General features: G+C 36.2%; 1 protein-coding gene across 5 annotated transcripts in view; it reads right to left on the bottom strand.

Annotated features, from left to right (window-relative positions):
* LOC126979107 (formin-like protein) overlaps positions 1–22,315 on the bottom strand; it is a 96,941-nt gene that overhangs the window by 29,238 nt on the left and 45,388 nt on the right. For all 5 annotated transcript variants that reach the window (XM_050828328.1, XM_050828331.1, XM_050828321.1 and 2 more), the window contains exon 2: positions 6,005–6,175. In XM_050828328.1, the coding sequence (XP_050684285.1) occupies positions 6,005–6,175 (171 nt within the window). The remainder of the gene's footprint in view (positions 1–6,004; positions 6,176–22,315) is intronic.

Here is a 22,315-nt window from a genome sequence, read left to right on the forward strand (position 1 = left end):
CCCTCAATTCTAGGATTAATAAACAAAATAAAATTTTATTTTAATCTCAGTTGGAAGAGCACTCGCACGGAACGCAAGAGGTCGTGGGTGCGTGTCCCGCATCGTTCATAAAATATTGTTTTCAAATTTTATTTTGTGTAAACCTAAATATTGCTTTATGGCATGTGAGCTCTAACGCCCTAGATTCCTTGAGAACTACAAAAAAAAAAGTTGGCGATCACAAAATGTTATCAGTACACGATTTTAAAAAAAAGTCGGAATATCAGCCTGGAAACTCCGCAAAGGATACATCAATCTATGCTTTGGTTGTGGAAAAGTTTCCTGGCTGCACCACAATATGAATGAATAGTCCAATGGTTCGGAACTGGGCTAGACGAGGGCCAATCATTAGTTCTTATGAAGTAAGCAACCAAACTTGGGTAGTTCGTGGCAGGTGCAAAAGGTCATGCTGAAAAATCTGAGGTACAGTTTTAAAACCGTATTCCTAAGAGGATTCACACCACTTTCTACGACGGTATATTGATGCACTTTGGCTGTACACTATAGGAACACTGTAGGGTACACTATACCCTCCTAGAATTTTTGTGGCACCTCGATAAGTTATCCCCCATCAAACCATGACTGACGCAGGCTGATGACCACGTTGCAATTTTCCGGTCACTTGCGAAGCTTGACCTATAAGCGAATGCTTTCGTCGTTTTTCTTTTTGCAGTACTCTTCAATAGTTAAATTTTTTTCACCACTGAAAAGCATATTTATGTACATTTCACCTGCGTATCGGGACTTAGGGCCATAATGTATATATTTCTACATTGAATATAAGCACCAGTGTCTTCTTTGATTATACGCGAAAGTGTCCCAGGGGGAATCTTCATTTCACGCGATAACTTTTTGTTTCCTTAAAGATTTCACCTAATTCTGGCTTTAACAGCATTAACAAATCATTTCTCACAAGATGCGCCCGTCCTGGTCCTTCATGATCTTCGACAGAGGATGTTTTATACTATACATATTGCAAGGCCCTACTCCTTTCCATTTATGTGATTTGATATTAAAATCGTAAAATATAATCGATGTCAAAAAATAATGTATATTTTATATTGTGAAAATTTATTGAATAAGGCTTTATTCTCCGCAAATCCATTATCACCCAAATGTTGTGATTTTTATTGAGTTTAAATTCCGCTATGTTTTGTCTTCAATCAATTCGACACATGGTCGCTTTCTACTCGTGGCATCCTCAGGAGAAGTTCACTCACCAAATTATGGCACGAGATTCAGTCGTCAGAACATTTGGATGTTGTGAAAATATTTATGGCCGCACTAGTTGAATATACTGGGTAAAATAAGTAGATCGAGGCAGTTATAGGTCACTGAACACTATTTTTTTGTAATTCTGTATTTTTACATAATATAAACATATACAAATGATTATATAGTGATTATAAGATATGCCGAACATAGTTTATATAATATTGATACTGTTATTATAACAAATATATTCAGTATTGCTCATCACTTAGTCAGATTCCATTATTTTAATTATGCAACACATTATACAAAATTGCGAATGCCCAAGCGTCCAACTATTGTTCCTTTTAGTCCCTGGACAGAGTAACCGTGATTATTACTTTTGGCGCTCCCACTACACGGTCACCACAAGGCGTTCGTTGGACATATCTCCACGTTACAAATCGTACCCGAAGAATGAGAGACTATGAGATTGAACTATGACTTTAGTTAGCAAATCCTAAAGCGTTATGTGCTGAATGAATTTCAGTATTCTCTTTGTAATCGATACATCGACAAAAATTCTAGAAGAAAGATAGGGGTCAATACATGATATGCTCGGTCCGTTTTGCTGCTTTGCATTGGTCAGCAAGTGGTAAGTGATAGTTTATTATGAGGAGCCAACTGAATGCTGCACCAGCGGCAGATATTGAGAGTTGTCTTGGGATTTGGGAACATTCATCTAGCGATCCAGAGACTCGTGAATGGTTATATAATCGTGGGCGGCCTGACAGAGCCTCCCAGCTGACTTTTTCAAATACTTCGCTTCTTTTTTTATGACAATAAGGGACGAGACGAGCAGGACCCTCAGCTGATGATAATTGATAAGCCCTGTCCATTACAATCCAGTGCCGCTCAGGATTTTGAAAAACCCAAAAATTCTGAGCGGCACTACAATTATTGCGCTCGTCACCTTGAGACATAAGATGTTAAGTCTCATTAATTTCACTAGCTATGCCCTTCAGAACGAATCACAATAATGCTTACACATTACTACTTCACGGTAGAAATAGGCACCGTTTTAGTATCCATAATATAGCCGGCATCGTGTGCAAAAGAGCCTCCCACTGGTGGTTTCGCTGGGCTTACTGTCTTTTCGTGATTAATCAACCGATATACCATCTTCCATTACTATATTTGCGCACAGCGCCGCAGGGCAAGGCAAGCGCGAGAAAAGTGCACTGTTATGTGCATATACATACGAGGGGAGGTCAAAAAGTTCGCGGAATGACTGGGAAAAAAGATGAAATGATACATTATGTTATTTTTCCTTTTCAATATATTCCCCCTTAACACGAATACATTTTTGGGATCTGGCATATAACTTATTAATACCATCGAAAAAATAGGTTTTGTCTTGGGCGTCAAAATACGCCGAAATCGCCGACTTGACTTCATCATCGTCTCTAAATTTTTTTCCACGCAGCTCTTTCTTCATCTTTGGGAATAAATAAAAATCGCTAGGGGCCAGGTCTGGACTGTAGGGTGGATGGCGTAGTTGTTCAAAACCGCATCGATGAATGGCAGCCGTCGCAACATGACTCGTGTGAACGGGCGCGTTGTCGTGCAAAAGGAGTACACCTTTTGTCAGTTTTCCTCTTCTTTTTTCTTTAATAGCTTCTTTTAATCGGTCCAATAGGGAAGCGTAGTACTCTCCCGTTATAGAAACACCACGTTCTTTATAATCGATCAAAAGAATACCTTCAGTATCCCAAAAAATAGTCGCCATGATCTTTCCGGCCGATTGCGACACTTTAAATTTTTTTGGGGGTGGTGTGCCTTTTTTGTGCCACTGCATCGACTCCTGCTTTGACTCAGGCTCATAGTGGTGAACCCAAGTTTCATCACCGGTTACAATTCGGGCCATAATTTCTTCCCTAACTTCTCCACAGCGGTCCAAATACTCGCGGGAACAGTTGACGCGCTCACGTTTTTGCAGCGGCGTGAGCATTCTCGGGACCCACCTTGAACACACTTTACTCATGCCAAGATGTTGATGAAGAATATTTAAAATTGTGGTTTCTGATACTCCAACTGATGCTGCAAGTTGTTTCTTCTTCAACCTTCCGTCTTCCAATACAAGTTTTTCAACTTTTTCAATGATTTCCGGCGTAGTGGCCTCAATGGGCCGTCCAGGTCGAGGATCATCTTCAATTGACTCCCTTCCTTGCTTGAAAAGGCCGTGCCATTTGTAAATCATGGTTTTACCAGGAGCAGAGTCTCCGTAAACAGCTAACATCTCTTGCAAAATAGTTTGAGGCGTTTTTCCTTGTTTGGTGAGGAACTTTACGACGGCGCGATGTTCAATTTTCTCCATAGTGGCTAGTTTGTTCCCGATTTACTTGTTCACTCGTTTGTAACTCGAAAGCTAATGACCCAATTAGGCTAGAAATTGGCATATATAGTAATTATGAGTTACTCAAGTAGCGGCTACCTGGAGGAGCGACCTCACCCCCGCCAACCCCGCCATTCCGCGAACTTTTTGACCGCCCCTCGTACATATGTTATATGAGTTAACATTGAATACAATAGCGGTGACGCAACGTGGAGATTCTTCAATAACCCTGATTGCCATGAGTCACGCTGCGTTCACATAGCGCTACCATTTATCTATATTGTCTTGAAGACCTCGTTCAGTATCGCGATGGTAATGCATCATTTATAAATAAAACGTTCGCAAAATTGTTTCGAGTCGCAGCTATGTATCAATATTATTTTCACATTTTAAAACCCACCTTAAAAAGCGCATACAGGGGAGGATATTAGAGGAGCTGTTCGGGTTGATTCCACCGGCCGAATTCCACCACCAGACATTACGAGCAAAGTACCTCCCGCATCACGTTGACGTCTGGCATTGCACAACCGCGCGTTTTGCTAGAAATTACCTGCCCCGCACAGCCACTTTGTGGAATCAACTACCGGCTGCGGTCTTCCCGAGCAGATACGAGTGGTCCCTAACTCGTATCTGCTCGGGAAGACCAAGAAAAAAGCATACTTCCACCATAAAGGCCGGCAACGCATTTCTTGACACACCTGTTGTTGCAGATGTCCATGGGCGGCTGCCTCACCTCACCCCATCCCGTGAGCCTCTTGCCCGTTTGCCCCCTCTCATATAAAACAAAATACAACAACCACTTCAAAGGGGAATTCCGCTCATGTGGGTTCTCTGGTGTTCAAGTAGCATCCGGTGACCCGTAGTTATAGCTTGTCCGTTAAAAAAATTATTGTAACAATATCATAAGAACATCGATACGACTGATTCGATCAGCAACCATTACAATGTGAAGTCTGTGGCTTAGGTATGCTAGTGCAGTTAGGTGGTATAACATTATGTCGTGTAAACAGGGGGTCCCGTTGTGAGAACAATGCACGAGCCATATATACGGTGTACGGTGTCGGTACAAGTAGGTAAGCATCGCCGACAATCACCAACAACATTGCTTCTGTAATTGCATGCGGGCTCTTGCGTCAATTAGGTGTACCCTATTGTTGCTGTGACTAGATTCATTGTGTATTAAATCAATTGAACTGAGGTATGTTTGACTTGGAGGATGTTTTCAATGTAAGCTCAAGATATATATTCCTAAGCCTAACAGCACGACGCTGTACGGCTGATAATTTTTTTTATGCGCTTTAAAAAGAAAAAATGCTGGGACAGTTTCTTGCGCCGCTTCTTCTTTCTCAGTGCGCCATTTGTTTCCGAAGCGGTAGTAGTGTCTAGTATATTAGAAATGACATCAAAAAGAATTCTAAGGCAATCAATTTTGAGCAAATAAATGCCTATTATAATATTAGCTTTCAATATATTCAAAGGCTGTGTGTTAAATTGACCAACTCGCACTGGTCATACATGCTTTTTAAAGTGTAAAATTTTCAACCACTTGAAGACGTCCATTTGGTAAAATATTAGCAAACGTTTCAAGTAATGATAATAAAACAATATTTATCATTACTTTGGCCCTGTATCCTAACCAGGCTCATCACCAAGACAACTAAGAAGCATAATTTGCTGAGCCCAGCATTTAAGGGCCTGCTTTTAAGCAGATAGGTAAAATAATTTCAGATCTCAAGTTAGAGCGGGTAGTTTGAAGCTGCAATCTTGGGTATGCGGTACTGGTAGATGTCCTAAAAACATATTTAAAAAATATAAACTAGCCGTGTGTTTGTGATTTTACTATTCGATATGACAAGCCTAGTACCTCGTCGGAAATATATAGTCTTATTAAAGCGTGAAAGTGTCTAAAGTAGAAGGTAGTCTAGACTTTACCGGCCTTGATGTAAAAGCAATAGCTTCCCGGTTGTTACGTAACTAATTTTTTTTTCACGGGTATAAGCGACGCAACGAGCAGATGGCATCATCTGCCTGTATCAGACAACAAGATCTAATTCGTAATACATAACAGACTGGGATCCCATCGCACTGACCATGATACCACAGATTGGGAATGGAGCGACCGCCCTCGAGCTATTAAATAATAAGTTTAATTGTACAATATTACTTTGTAAACATTTTTTTTCCGTGAAAAAGCCCGCTGAGTTTGTTGTGCCCATTCTATTCATTTGGTCTCTACGTTTTCGAATGGGCGGTAGTTTTAGACTTCCAATAAGTGATGTCACATCCAAATGATGTAAATTCCCACTGTCTGTAATTACACCAATATTCCTGATGTCGTAATATCTCCCTATTCGTATAACGTGTGTAATACAATCGTACCCGATGACTCCTCGAGGCTTTCGGATCAAGGTAGGTGCGCAGCTTGTTGAGGTAGTGCGCGGGAGAGTCCTTCGCCTGCACCATGTCCTGGTCGCAGATGATCTCCCACTTCTTCTCCAGGTCGTAGCTCCGGAGCAGCTTCGCTTTGTCTGGCGGCAGGTCCATGGACGCCTGAAACAAATGGGAATCATGACATTTGAAGTTTTTATTAAACTTATCAAACGTTATTTAGGAAATGTCTAGGTTGTAAACAAAGTTGAGTTGACAAAAGGTGGTTTATCCATGTAATAAGTATAACCGAGTACAAAAAACATCGTATTTTTCAAATATATTATTTCAGGGAACACTATTAACAAGACTCGGCCCGTCTGACTGTCAGGAGGTTGTATATCAAAGGCTGTAATAGTATAATAATAGATAACTGACATTTTGTGTGCGGCGGAAATTCGGCGTGTCGGTTAGCAAAGGCCTAGTCGGTTTGGGCAACTCTACTCCAGTTAGGTCTTTCTTTCAATTTTATTTGACCTTGTGTGCTGTTTTCCTCGTCTTCAATTTCCATCTCTTGCGTACCATTCTGTAACTCCCTTACTGCAGTGATGGCACGTCTTGTCATGTTTACAACCAATATACATTTATAATCTAACCAATAATATAATAAAGGCGAAATTTTGTAAGTTTGTTTAAAATTTTAAACACACGCCAATTTTAAACACACGCCTATGCAATCATAGATGGACCCAATCAAAGGTCCAATTCAAACCCACATCCACACACTCACTCACTCACACACACGCACACACACACATACACACAATTAATTGGAAATTGTAAAATTTGGTTTTAATCATTTCTGTTTATTTCTATATTGTTTACTAAATAAAAAGTTATCTGCTAAGGAAGTTGCGAGATATTCCCAATACAAGTGTCCTAAGACAACTTACTGGGAAGTCTCAACCACTAAAAAATGTATATGTAATCTTTGAAATAAACGAAATTTATTATTATTATTAATTGCTTTTTCACGGCAAAACTGCTGAACTGATTCGGCTGAAATTTGAAGTGGAGATGGCTTGAAAATAGACCACATGACGAGTAGTTTCGATTCCATTTTAATTGGTTAGCGAGATACTATATTCCAAAAAACATCTATTTAATTTAATAAATGTACTATGAAGATGCCATTCTTCATAGATTATGATCCGATTAATATCCGCTATCTATTTTATTATTTCAATAATATAAAGTACTTTTAAACTAAATGTAAACTACTCGGGATAGGAAGCTCTTTATTTTAAGTCCCAAACTGAATGTAAAAATGTGATTTGCAATTATCAAATATATTATTGTGTCTCAATCATGGCCCATGTATGGTCAATCTCCTTTCCTCTGTAATTTTTTCCATTTATTATTAAGTTTAATCACCTGACGCTATGAAATTCTTTAGTGACTGGCGACAATGTACATTAAGTGTCCTTAAGTTTCACATTAGCTTATAGCAATTTCAGTACTTACTTACTTATTCATTAAAGTAATTTATTTTCTTTCTGTATTCTGCGTCTTGGCAATCTGTCTTCCAACAATAATCCAATATTCGGACTGAATAGGACTGTATTTTGGTGTTGTATTTGGAGAGGCGTTTCCAGTGAGAATGCGTGAGATGTCCACGAATCTTCCTGCTACTCCCTGAATACTGTGGCGCTTCAGTCTAATAAATTTAAGGCTCTCAGGACCCTAAAGTTGAGTAACAAGTTCGTTTCTGTGGCTGTTAAGTCTACTATGGTAGGTCCTACTGGATCGTTCTATTTCTTACATTATAATTTCCAGTTTTATGTCAGCATACATCAGTTTGTTGCTAACATGCCAAGGAATACTAAATAAAGTAAATAACAAGGAATAATTCAGTATCATATTGAACGTTTATTTTCTTTCTCAAAGATTTGATAGCTTCATTGCTTCCAGTTAATATACAAGGTTTTCTACAAAATTATCGACGCTTCATGGAGCCCTAAGATACTGTGACGTCACAGCGGACATCCTCCACATCCATTGTTGTCTGCCCACTGCCGGGCCGCTGATGACCTTCAATTACGCCGATAATTTGGCTGCCATGTATAAATATGAATACTGAAGTAACTACTGGGTATTGAATTCTATCAAACAAAGTTACTTTCAAGGTTTTCAAAACATTGGCAGTCAAATTATTAAAACTTTCGTGAGTCATTATTAAATTATTTATGAATACGGCGTTACTCACGTTTTTGTCGGTGTCGGTACCGACTAGTTTCGGACCATTCGGAGATCCTTCATCAGGGTGAGTGTGGTGGGTTCGCGATAACGTCTCACCTCTTACTGGTTTTCTTACTGGTAAGTGGTAAGAGGTGTTATAAAATAAAGTTGAACGTAGAATGCCGTATTTAATTTACAAATGTATAAACACATTGTGCACAAAATAGCAACACAGAAACTATTAAAGTGATACGTCGTAAAACGTAAGTGTTATGCGAGTGGAACAATGGGAATATAATCTTTACTGTTATGAGGTTAAGGTACATGGTAGGTGTCGGGTCGCGATCACCTGTGACCCGGTGGTCGGGCCACAACTTATGTAGCTCCGTCGAGTCAACGACCACCCGCGGTGCTTTCTACCTCCGTCCACGTAAGTACCTACTTCATTAAAAATAATCTTTTCCATAGATAAATAGCTTACGGCCGTTCCCAATATACTATCTACAGAGGTAAATTACTACCTTCTACTGTCAGTAATTAGCTGTCAATAATCTGAAGCTATCCCCATATACCCGATAACTCATTCTTAACGCCTTATATTGGGACGCGTGAATTGAAATTTACATACAAACTTTATATCGCTGGTAAGCTATACGTCGTCCCATTGACAGACAGCGTGCACGGATAAGGTGAGTTACCGCCGATAAGTTTATTGGGATAGAAAAGTCAATGATAGTTTCGATTTTTAGCTCAAGTAAGAGATAAACTGAAGATTGGGAACGGCCGTTAAAGTATTATATTATAAGCGCGTTTTTTTTTACTAAGATATATGAACTGAAAAAGGTTTATATTGTCTATTAGTCTGCTTCTTAATTGAAACAATATGTATTTCTCATGTTCAAAAGTAGACACAGGAGCTCGCATATTTCGTCCTCGAACAACTAAAACTATTGATACTTTATCCGAGTACTTGAACAAACCCATTCTTAAATATTGGTTAAGTGTGCATAAATATTATATATCGAATGTTTTTTTTTAAATACAAATTAATATTTTAAAAATTTTAAAAAGATGTTATTCTTAAGTACCTTATTGTAATACATAGTGCTAATAATAATTGTGACTTTTTATAATTACTTTTTAGTGTCTGAAATAAATATTTATTATTATCATAAAACCCCATCCTATTATTACTATTATAAATGTGAAAGTTTGTATGTCTGGATGTATGTTTGTACATATTTAACTTTAACAAAAACTACTGAATGGATTTTGATGACAGTTTACAATAATATAGCTTACACACCAGAATAACACATAGGCTATTACTTATAAAACTATCGCGTGAATCATACTTTATATGGCAAAACAACGTTTGCCGGGTCAATTAGTATAATATAAAGTATTGAATATCACGTAAAGAAATGTAAAGAAAGTCCTGTCGAACGTCGAATGTTCCTGAATTACCTAGATATTTTGTTAACAAACTTGTTTATTTTTTCTTGTTTGTTTAGTACTGCACTGTTCGACATCATTCGAGATTAATCCTTACGAGTACAGACGCGCGTATTTTGTGTTATTTTCTATATTCGGGGTGTTGAAAAAGTCGCAGTCAAATACGCATTTTTAATATTTTTATCAACGAGTGCACTTGTAAACGACTCAAAGCCCTTCGAAGGAGACCCGATCAGAGATAAAGCAACTCATAGAACTAGCTGGTAGTAATTTTTGATGCATCTACTAAGTATCCTTTACAATACCAGTAACATTAATTGTTCACACCTATCTTTCATAAGGATTTCATCTCTTCTGCTGCGGTACTAACTTACTTCCCAGGTGTTCCTGTATTCAAGTCTTCTAACTATTAAGAAGAATTTTAATAAAGAAGTTTTGCAACTTCGGTAAGCGTTTCGTAATCAATAAGGCAGAAAATGAAGAAAATAGAATAATTATATAAATTGATATTTTAAGAGCTGTTCAGACGTGTCGAATAACAATTGACATTCAACAAGTGAGTTGAACTGATAAAAGTTGAAAGGTTTCCAACTTTTTTCGAACCGATATTTGTCATTTAAATAAAACACTGTTAAAGGATTAAAACGAGTGTAATTGTAACTGTTTTTACATTAGATTTTTGCGTAAAAGTTAGATTTTTATTTTAGTTAACCCGACGTTTCAAGACCTTTCCTTTCATTTTCAGGGGGACTGCAGATGAAATGAGTTAAAGATATTATTTGTCATAGTTGTCACTATGAAGTTTAGCATCATTTATTGCCTCTTTGCTGTACACAGATGGTTTTTGGCAAAATTTACTGACAGTGTCATATTCTTTTTTGGTATGTGAATTTATTGACAATTGTTAAGGTTGTTCAAATAGCAAGTTCAATAGCAACAATTAGTAAACGGCTGCTGAAACCTGACAGTGGAAGGTACGGTGTATTTTTGTCTTCTAATAAGTCATCTGCGTATTGAATGAGCTCGTATCCTCGTCAAAGTCAAGGGAGCAGTGGGTGCTATTTCTGGAACGACGGGTGCGAATGACTCACGGACTACTCGGGGTTCATTCGAAGATTATATGGAACTCACTTCCCACGTAACACGAATTATATTCTTAACACGCGCTCATTGAGTCGACCTGGGACTATGTAATGGAATGTTAGGTACCTACTTGTTGTTGATGATGATTCACTGTGAAAATTGGCGGTTGTGCCTATGTTTAGAACTAATAGTTTCAAATACTACTGCATTTATCTATTTATGAATCGGTATAATTATGGAGTTCGATTACGAAGTTAGCAATATGTAAAAGTATTTGGATATTCGATTAAAAACTTAGACTGGTCAGGTGCGTGTCGGACTCTTGTACCTACCCTACCGCAAATTTAGGTGGTGGAATTTTATCAAAAAGTTCTATCTTTGTAGAATCTTAAAAAGATTTGTTTTCATTCTAAAACAACCAAATTATGGAATGAATTTATTGTTCGCTGGTGTATCCACGCGTCGAGATGACATTGGCAATTCGAAATAATTTTTTTAAGAGTGCATTTGTGTTTAAATACTATCACTACGGCGCCCTTCAGACCGAAGCACAGTAATGCTAACACATTACTGCTTCACGGCAGAAATAGGCGCCGTTGTGGTACCGATAATCTAGCCGGCATCCTGTGCAAAGGAGCCTCCCAATGGTTTATCTACCACGATCGTTTGTTAGTTCATAAAACGGTATTCAACACATTGTTTATTTAAACATTGAATAATTCATAAATGCTCTATTTGAACATCAAAAGAAACTGAATCCTAGTTAAAATAGTTCCGTGAAATGCAAGCTGTTGTTAGTTCCGACGTGCAACAGGCCATCGTATGAACAGTCTCAGACGAAGATAGAAACAGACATATAAATAGACATCATCGGTAAGGAAGCGCTCGTAAAGCGCAGTATCCTCAAAATAAGCCGATAGTAAACATTTTACTACCACCATGTGGGTCTTCATTAAGAGTGGATATACTGCGTGATAATTTAATTGAATAATGGAATCGTACGGTACGTCTCTATTATGACTGATTATTTCTTTACAGTTTAGTTCTCGTAGGCGGATGTTTCTACGTACATGTCATGACTTTATAATCAAGACTAACAATAAAAAGAACGGTGTGAGCACACACTGTAGCAGGACACGATACAAGTAAAAACTATAATTTATTGATTTTTATATATATATCAAACAGACAAGAGGCTCACGGGATGGGGAGAGGTGAGGCAACCGCCCATGGACATCCGCAACAACAGGTGTGTCAAGAAATGCGTTGCCGGCCTTTAAGGTGGGAGTATGCTTTTTTCTTGAAGGTCCCCAAGTCGTATCTGTTCGGAAGACCGCTGCCGGTAGTTGATTCCACAAAGTGGCTGTGCGAGGCAAGAAATATCGAAGAAAACGCGCGGTTGTGGAATGCCAGACGTCTACGTGATGCGGATGGTACTTTGCACGTAATGTCCGATGGTGGAATTAGGCGTTACTTTGCGGAAATCCATAATTATTCAAATGTTGTGATTCTTTGAGTGTTAATTCCGCTAAGATGCGTCTTCAATCAATTCGACACGTGTTTCGCCTGAGAAAATATGGCGAATCAACATCTCCTGAGTATTGTGGCATGAGACTGAGAGAATTTGGCGAGTCAACATCTCCTGGGGATGCCTGGTGTAGAGGCGAAACACGTGTCGAATTGATTGAAGGCGAATCATAGCGGAATTTACACTCAAGAAAGCTCACCACATTTGAACAAGTGAAAACTTGAAAGCGTGGTTAAATATATGAAATACATACAACTATTTTTTCTTATCAATAGACAGATAGATTACTAAAAGCTAGGACTACGGGTTAGGTGGCTTCTGTTTGCCACTTATTGCATCGATTTTTCGATGTGGTTTCTTTCGTTTTAAATCTGATGTAATGTTGTTAAGACTCTGTCCATTATTTGTTAAAAATCTCAAAAGACAAACTCGTGATTTTTTAGGTACAGAATCGGAGCAAAATCTTACAGTTAACATAATCTATACATATAAATAAAATTGGAGTGTCTGTTTGTAATATGTAAATAACCGTTTTTTACAACATGTATATGAATATTATATATATACGATACATACACCAAAATAACATTTTTTACAATTTTTGTCTGTCTGTTTGTTCCGACTAATCTCTGAAATGCCTGGACCGATTTTGACGGGACTTTTATTAGCAGGTAGCTGATGTAATAAGGAGTAACTTAGATGTTTATTTTAGAAAAACTCTTTTTTTTTTTAGAAAAAAATAATAATGTTGCAATGTCCAAGAAACGATCTAACTCTAAAACTAATTTATATGACAAAACAACGTTTGCCGAGTCAGCTAGTATTATATACAAATATAAGATGTGGATGAATAAAAAGTTCATGGCTCTGCCTGATAAAGCTGATCATACTAGGTTCTTCAAGCACCTCCGTCTATGTGTGACTTCACAGTAATTTGATTTCACTTTTATTTGTAAGCCGATTTAAATTTCACAAACATTTCAGGTTATCCCAAAAGCCTCCTATAAAATATCACTGAAAGTCGCATCGAAATTGATTTATTTGTTTCTGAAACTAGATGGCAGCGCAGCAAAAGCTGATAAAATGTCCATCCAAATCCATTTATCATTCAAATAGCGTAGACAGTAGGTTTTTTGGGATAAAAAAAAATATTCTTCTAGTGAACTTGCAAAGAAGGCTAATCTTAAAATATCACAAAATCGTTCCAGCTTTTACTAGTGGATGGCTCCTTTGCACACAATGCCGGCTAGGCTCTTTCTGCCGTGAAGCAGTAATGTGTAAACTTTATTGTTTTGGTCTGAAGGGCGCCGTAGCTAGTGAAATTACTGAGCAAATGAGACTTGACATCTTATGTCTCAAGGTGATGAGCGCAATCGTAGTGCCGCTCTGAATTTTTGGCTTTTTCAAGAATCCTGAGCAGTACTGCATGGTAATGGGCATCGCGTATCAATTACCATCAGCTGAACGTCATGCTCGTCTCGTCCCGGAATATACACACATATTTTTGTTACATCGGTATAATTTATTTATTTATTTATTTCAAGGAATTTCAACAGCTATTTACACAAAATAAAAATACAATAGAAACTTAGAGCTAATTACAGATATTCACTAATAGACAATAGAAGTAATAAGAAGCAAAATTATAAAGCGTAAACATGTAAAATTATAATCTAATAATAAGCACACTTGATATTCACAGGATAGGATTCAAAAAACGTTTTCATGATACATTGTTTCATTGCTTTGACAGATGTATTAAAAATATCCAAATTAATTATTTCACTGCGTAGTTTATTACAGGTGGTGCTAGCTCGCAAGATATAACTATTGCTCCGGTAGTAGATGATTGAGGTATATACAATAAACGGCTTTAGCGTAGTGCAGTTGACGAAGTTCTCAATGAAATTGTCGAAAGAAGATCTGGACAATCAATCTTATTTTGAGCTATTTTCAAGAAGAAAGCAATGTCAGATATCATACGTCGTTTCTCAAGCGGTAGTAAATGTTGCTTTTTACAATGCTGTTCGTAAGACTAATGAAGAAGTATAATGTTGTAAAGATATTGATATCATGGATGGTAGTATAGTATTTTATTGTGTAATAATCGGTTTCATTGACCTTTGCCCTACTATTTTATCAGAGCCGACAGCAGCCGTCGGGGTTCATATTATATTGCCAAATGGTAACCAATCTCACCCACACAATTTCGTTGATCCAATTACGTCGATAAAAACCGCTAGAGTTTGATTTTTATATTAAATTCCCTTTTTTTTAATTATTTATTTTAACTTTAATAAGTACAATTTTTACTTATTGATTAATCTTGCCAAACTTTAACAGTTTGTTGCAAGTTAATGCGCTTAAAAAACATTTAATTATGTGTACATACTTAACTAATACTTACTTTAAACTAAACTATTAGGACAAAAACTAAACATTATTAGAATTACAATACCATTAGACAAAAGAAAAGATTTACCTAAGCTATCCTAAATTAGCATATAGCATTGTTGAGGAACATTGAACCACAGTTACTGAGAGCTATAAAAAAAAAGTTAAAAAACTTAAAAGAGCGCATAAAATAATACTGCGATAGTTTCTTCCGCGATCCTTCTCTCTCGTAGAAACTTTGAGCTTTGTTTCCGACGCGGTGATAGAGATTTATTGACTACTAGTAGTTGCCTTTTGCATTCGCAACTAAAGGTTTTGCAAGCCTGTCAGCCATTAAGTTGGTATAGCGACATCCCATTCTGCACGAACGCACGCCATGAAAGGGAAGATGTTAGTAGAATAATCGAATTAACTGTAATCTGTGATCAAGTATAAGACTATCATACTAAGTGTAAAAAATACTTTTGGTCACGGATTAAGTGTTGAGACAACGGAAGTAGAAGCGTGTTGCTTAACGTAACGCTCAGCCTTCTATTCATCCTATAACGCAGAATATTAAGTAGATTCTTATTTGTCTTCGAATAAAAACAAAACAAAAAAAAAAAAAAAACATTTCCAAAATCTTAGGTCGAGGCGCACCGCTCGTTATACGAACGATAAATATTAAATTGATCAAGTTTATATATATGGGCCCCTGAGCTCAACGCCCACCTCTTGCGTTGAGTGTTGACTCAGTCGAAGGCCGCGGTCTATATCCGAACACCGGGGTATATGAATATATTTTAGATTGAAACACTTCTGGCAACCGATAGTGACGTGTAGCGGCAATGCACTATTATCGATAAATACAGTCGTTAATATTTAAATATAGTTATAAAGAAATGAAACTTAATTTTTAAATATGTCAAGTAGACATCAATTTAATATTGACAAACTTAATTATTTATCATCTTTTCGATTAAAATTTTTACTATATATATGATATATACTACAGGAACTTAACAATAAATTTCTGTTAATCACTGGCCTTGACTATGCATAAAATAAAGTTTAATATTACTGATATATTTAAATAAGTGAATACAAACATTATATGTTTTATTATCAGGCGGTCTCCTGGCGCCGTAGAGCTTTATCATCATAGAGTGACTATGTCGCTATCGCTTCCACTAGAAAGTTCACTTGAGGACATTCAAATTTGAATGTGTGCTACGCTTTTGTTTAACACAATGTTTATTGTCATTACGAATCCACTTGCCTATAATTATGAAGAATATAGATCTATCCTTACTACCGTATGTAGCCTTCCTTCCTTATATAGCATCCGTCCAAAAACTGTGCACTAACATGTCCGTTGTTTCATAACGGTACGATTTGTGGACGCCCTCTGAAAAAGCGTGTAATCCGCACCTCCCTGTGATTCAGCTAGTGTTGGCGAGAGAATGAGCGACATAATATGAGACCACCATCAGCGCCTGTCGATAGTATCAAAAAGTGAAGTGTGCATTCGTTTTATTTATAACTCAGTAATTAACAAGTTTAAAATTTTCTTAAAGGTACACAAACAAATGCGATTATATAAAAGTTTACATAAAATGGCAGCGCCATAAGTTTATATCGTGATGTATCAATATTTCCACAATTAACATAAACTTTCCCGCGACATAACTGTTGGCACTTTATCATCAATGACGCTGCTTATTAGGCGTTGGAGTCAAATGCCAAACAATGCTTTTAATCTGTTATTGAAATTTGTAATTCGCAGATGGAACCAATGTATGTTTGTCAAAGACTCAGGCTTTATAACAGTAACTACCATCAGATACATAGATTAGAATTTGTGGCGTGCATCAACACAATTTACTTATACATTACTAGCGACCTTGTTCAAGCACCAATAAAACACAGGATAGTACAAACTCTCTGGGCAAATGTGAACATTTATAAATGTCATCATAGTCAGTCCAGTCGTTTAAGATTGCATAAGGCACTTAGAATTTAGATATTTAAGAATTTTATATTTTATTCAGTTCAGTTATACAGTTCACGACTTTGACAGTTCACAATTTTCATGACTAACTTTTGAATCCTAATTTACCAAAACTGTAGAGTGACATTTTTTTTGTAAAACAAACTCATTGTCAATTAAATTTGTGTTTCATAGTATTTACACATATCAATTATTCTAGAATTGTTCAGTGTATCGTAAGTAGTTCTATAGGAGTAATTGCACGCACCGACAACTTAATTACATTACATAAATGTTCAATGATCTCATTGAGAGCATTCAAAGTTACATAAAAACCATAATACTATTGAAATAAAACAATTATCATTCGTATCGCGTGTCCGATGTTGTGACTCATGGCGCTGGTAGTTCTCCTTCACCTCTCGCTATTGTGACCGTCTTTAGAAAATCAAGTATTACAATCACAAATGCTGTTAACGTAAAACCTTTATTTATTTTATACTAAAACGGATTATTCGTGTAATGAATAAGAACGGCTATAATAAAACTTAATATACCTGCTAAAAATAGTTCCTTCAAATGTGCGAAAATTCTGTTCATGTTTTAAATAACACTGAATTTTTATTACATTTATCTTAATATGTAACTTATATCTCACGATGTGTAAATATTGGAAGTATAAGATGGGGATAATATCTCTATTTATTATCAAGCAGATTATTATAATTTAACAATAGATAGCCTTTGAAAATTAAAATAAAGTGGGAGGCTCCTTTGCACAGGCTTTGCCGGCTAAATTATGGGTCATATCGGCGCCTATTTCAACCGTGAAGCAGCAATGAGTAAGCATTATTGTGTTTCAGTCTGAAGGGCATCGTAGCTAGTGAAATTACTGGGCAAATAAGACTCAACATCATATGTCTGAAGGTTACGATCGCAATTGTAGTGCCGCTCAGAATTTTGATGTTTTCCAAGAATCCTGAGCGGCACTGCATTGTAATGGGCGGGGCATATCAATTACAATCAGCTGAACGTCCTGCTCGTCTCGTCACTTATATTCAAAATAAAAGTGAAAAATAAAATAAAAGTAATTATTATAACATCGATAAATAAGGGTTCCGACGGCCATCCCTACAGTACTACAATAAGAACTCATTCACTCCGATGTTACTAAAATAACTTATGGTGAATCAGCTGGCCATAAACAACGCTTTATTTTGGTTTGTCTATTTTTATTCAAAACACGAGATTTTTAACATTGGAAGTTTACTTTGTAAGAAATTTTAGCCAACATTGAATATTTTGAACTGGGTTATGTTGTTGTAACGAATATTTTATTTGTGTCACAGCTATCGTCAGCTTTACTAGATGGAAGGTTGTATTACATATTATTATTGCAGATAAAGTTTATTTCAACTTCTAGAACTAGGGTGCAGTCCATCGCAGTGCTTTTACATACTCATTGAATTGGTTTACATTACACGGTTAATTTTACGAGTAGGTATCTACTAGGCAGGGGCGTGCATATCATATAGGCAATAACACTGTGCCTATCTCGTTATGAACCTAATTAAATATAGCACTAGTGTTACAGTTAATTTAGTTTAATTTGGTTCCGTTATTTTATTACCAAACTTCTATTGAACACCCACTCATAAAATTTTTCCTTACGCTAGATACTAAATACCTACGGTAAGCAATGTTTGCTTATTCCAAAGCTCAACTACGACTAGTTAGATCTACAGTGCCTACCTTGCTAGAAAACCTATGCACGCCCCTGCTACTAGGTATATATTGCTACCCAGAAATTACTTTAATAACAATAGCACGCAGATTTGGAAAAATTTGCATGCATGCTAAAAATATCCCATTTAGATATTATACATTAAGTATTGTATACAAAATACCAAATGTGCTAACAACTTCCTGTATGATGGCAACGAACGATAGCTTCCTATCCTGCATTGAGAGCGGCGTTGCCGGCAAACGACTGCTTCAATATGGTGTTAGCGTTTTCTACTTAGAATAGAATAAAATAGAAACACTTTATTAGCAATACTTAATACTTCGTCATGTATTCTACAATCTCGCCATTAGCAAGAAACTTTTTACAACATTTTCCATTTAGGTGCTACTGTATTTACTACTACTGTTAAACGTTCGGGCGAAGGTATGAACCAATGATTAGGATATGTTTTAGTAAAGCAGTTTCGCGGCAGTGCTGGCTTTGGTGAGCTATGACAGATCGTGGCCACCACAACTAAGCTATATCTGATTTTAAACCTGCGTGCCTTTTATGGAAGAAATAAATAAGCTACTTTTTGAAGAGAGCCTTCAATATGAGAGCACACACTCACACAGATTAACAAAGGATACAGTTTCAGATGTAAGTGAAAGACAAAAGTGAGCCACTTCAAAATTTAATCTATATGTCTATATATATAATGAAAATGGTCTTTGAGGCTGAAACACGCCTAAGTCACTGATCGTATCGACATGATCGTAACTACCACCATTCGACGAGAAATATATCCTAGATAGTTTATTTTTATTGTATTTGTGACAAGATGAATAAAATTTTATTTATTCCCCTTTAAAATTCAGTCAGCGAAGCGGGCGGGAACAGCTAGGATAGCGTAGGATAATTCGATTGCAATTGCAAGTTTTGATGAATTCATCTATGAGAACGGTTTTTTAAGTTAAATTAATTGCATGGCTTTTATATTTTTGGGCGCAAATTCTACATGAACAACGCTAGCACTTTTCGCAGTTTACCATAAATCGAAAATACGAGGGATTGGCAGTTAGTGTTAAATGTTAATACTCGGTAAGTAGCGCATTCAATCACAGATAACGGCCAGATGCCATTGTGTGACGACATCATAAAGTTGCGAAGTACTCAATAAACGACGTAGAGAATCATGCTCAATATTTTATTATGCAATTATTTTATTCTAATGGATTGGTCATACGGATCAAGAATAAATCAACTCTGAATAAATATTTCTAATTGTATTTACATTAAGGTATGTTGATTGTATCGAATCAGAAATGAGGAGATCCGTAGGAGAACCAAAGTTACCTACATAGTCCAAATGATTGCGAAACTGAAGTGGCAGTGGGCATGGCAAATAGTTCGACGGATAGATGGCCGTTGGGGCAGAAAAGTCCTCAAATGGCGACTACGTACCGGAAGACGCAATATTGTAGGCCCCCCGTAAGATGGACCGAAGATCTGGTCAAGATCGCCGGAATACATTGGATGAGAGCAGCTTAGGACCGATCATCGTGGAAATCTTAGGGGGAGGCCTTTGTCCAGCAGTGGACGTCTTCCGGCCTATGATGATGATGTTGATTGTTGATGCTTACAGATATTAATTTGTTAGTTCTTAAACTATTTCATTTTATTTTATCCGTCAACATTCTTCTTTGCCCTCTGTTTAGTTGGCGATTAATATCCTATTTCATAAAAAGAGAGCATGAAGTTCACTTTATGGTAAGTCTACAGCTACTATATTTATGACTCGTGGTGCGCTCATCGAATATATTATCACTTTAAATAGTTAAGTTATTCACAGTCTGTACCAAAAATGTGCACTCATAACGTCAACGCAATAAATTAGTTAAATAGCCATCTGATTCCAGAAAATTTAACCGTAAATGAAAAGGGCATAAATTAAAACGCGTATTTTCCGAGAATCGAATTGCTATCCATTGCTTCAAACAAAAACTTACCGCTTGAAACAAACCTAAACTCGCAGTTCCATCTACTAGGCTCCGTAAAACTGCTAAACCTTTTAAAGTGGATTGTGTTATATTTTATATTAAACTCCCAAATGATATTAATATATTACCTATTAAAAAATTAAATGTATCGTAAAAAATAAATTAATATCTAAGGCCTATTATAATGTGAAAGATTATTTGAATGACAAAGATAGTTGGAATTAATGTTCTAAATTTTGTTAATGAATATTGTTATACTCGTTTGAATGCTATTGTAACTTTTGTACTACATCCTGACTTGCACTACATAACTTATAAAGTTTTACAGTGAATAAAGATTTTTTTGACATGACTTGACTTCTCTTACCACACGGCCAGTGACCTGATCAATATCGTTAAAATAACTAATGCTTAAAATAAATTATTGGGTTTATCACAAGATCTTCTTCAGGTATTACGATTCAAAAGATACTAAATCTTATAATTACTTTAGTAAATAATTTAATAATCTACTAAGGTTTTGATTGAATTATCTAAACATTCCATGATTAAAATTTAGTCATGTCATAGTTGAGGGTAATAATAAATTTAAATGAGTTGCCACATACCTATACCAAATCATAAAAAAGCTTATATCTGAATCAACATCTTTACATACATATTTTAAATATAAAACAAGCAACTGTCAAGTAATCTTTTGATTCTGGTGAGTAACATATAAATTTATGTGCCAAAGGATTATTTCATGATATAAATGAGGTAATAAATAAACTACTTCATTATTTTATATTAAACTAGCTGACCCAGCAAACGCTGTATTGCCATATAAAGTAATAACAAAAAAAATATTTTTAAAATTTTTGGGGTATAAAAAATAGATGACGACTGATTCTCAGGCCTACCAAATATTAAATCGTACATTAAATCTAACAACTATAGGTAGCTAAAATTAAATTTGTTTTTAACCTCCTGAGAAGTATATAAAGATTCTAATTAGTGAGTCATTTTAAACTATTCTTTCAATTTGATTTCTGAACGACCCGGAACGAACTTTAAAGGACAAACAAAATTGTTGTTTTTATTTAATTCCGAGCATTTTTATAATTATTCACCTTTTAAACCTTCTCTGGAATTCCACAACTAATTCAAAACCAAAATTAGCCAAATCGGTCCAGCCGTTCTCGAGTTTTAGCGAGACTTACGAACAGCAATTCATTTTTATATATATACATAGAATAGGTTTTATGTTTAAATGTGATTTATTGTATTTGACATTGTGCTAGTAGCTGTTGAACGAGCTTGAAATAAATAACTGAGATGTATTCAAGTCATGTAATGCCCTCGACATCATTTACCTACTGCAGATTGACTTTTAATCCAGTATCGTACTACTTCATGTGCATTGAGTACCTAGCGACTAACTAATATGTAAAGCTTTGCTGTGATGAGATTCTTTGGTGATTTAGGTTTTTAAATATAAAAGCTTAATTAATGAAAAAAAACTGCTTGACAGTGATACAGTTTGCTCGTCATCAATTATATTGATTCGTATCATTTATGTCTGTTATCATATGCAATCACAAGATAAACTTATTGCTCACTGATTTTCTATAGGCTTCTCCTCAGCTGAATCGCGATAGTAAAGCCACTGTATAAATTTAGGATTTAAGCCTGACGATTCAATGTGATTATGATATCGCAAGGAAATCTACGCACAACTGCGCTAAAAAGGGCTTGAATCAGAGTTCATGAGTTGCGGAAGATAACCCGTGAATACCTAACGTTACATATATTTATAAACCGTTAGATAAATTTGGCGTGAATAACAAAAGTAAAGAATCATTTATAAAAGTTTAAAAGGACCACTTAATGATTGGCATCTGGTGTTGTCCTAATGAGTCAGTCAACAAAAAGCCGCCGATAGCATCAG

The sequence above is a fragment of the Leptidea sinapis genome, chromosome 3 (genome assembly GCF_905404315.1).
Source record: "Leptidea sinapis chromosome 3, ilLepSina1.1, whole genome shotgun sequence".
Classification (NCBI taxonomy): domain Eukaryota; kingdom Metazoa; phylum Arthropoda; class Insecta; order Lepidoptera; family Pieridae; genus Leptidea; species Leptidea sinapis.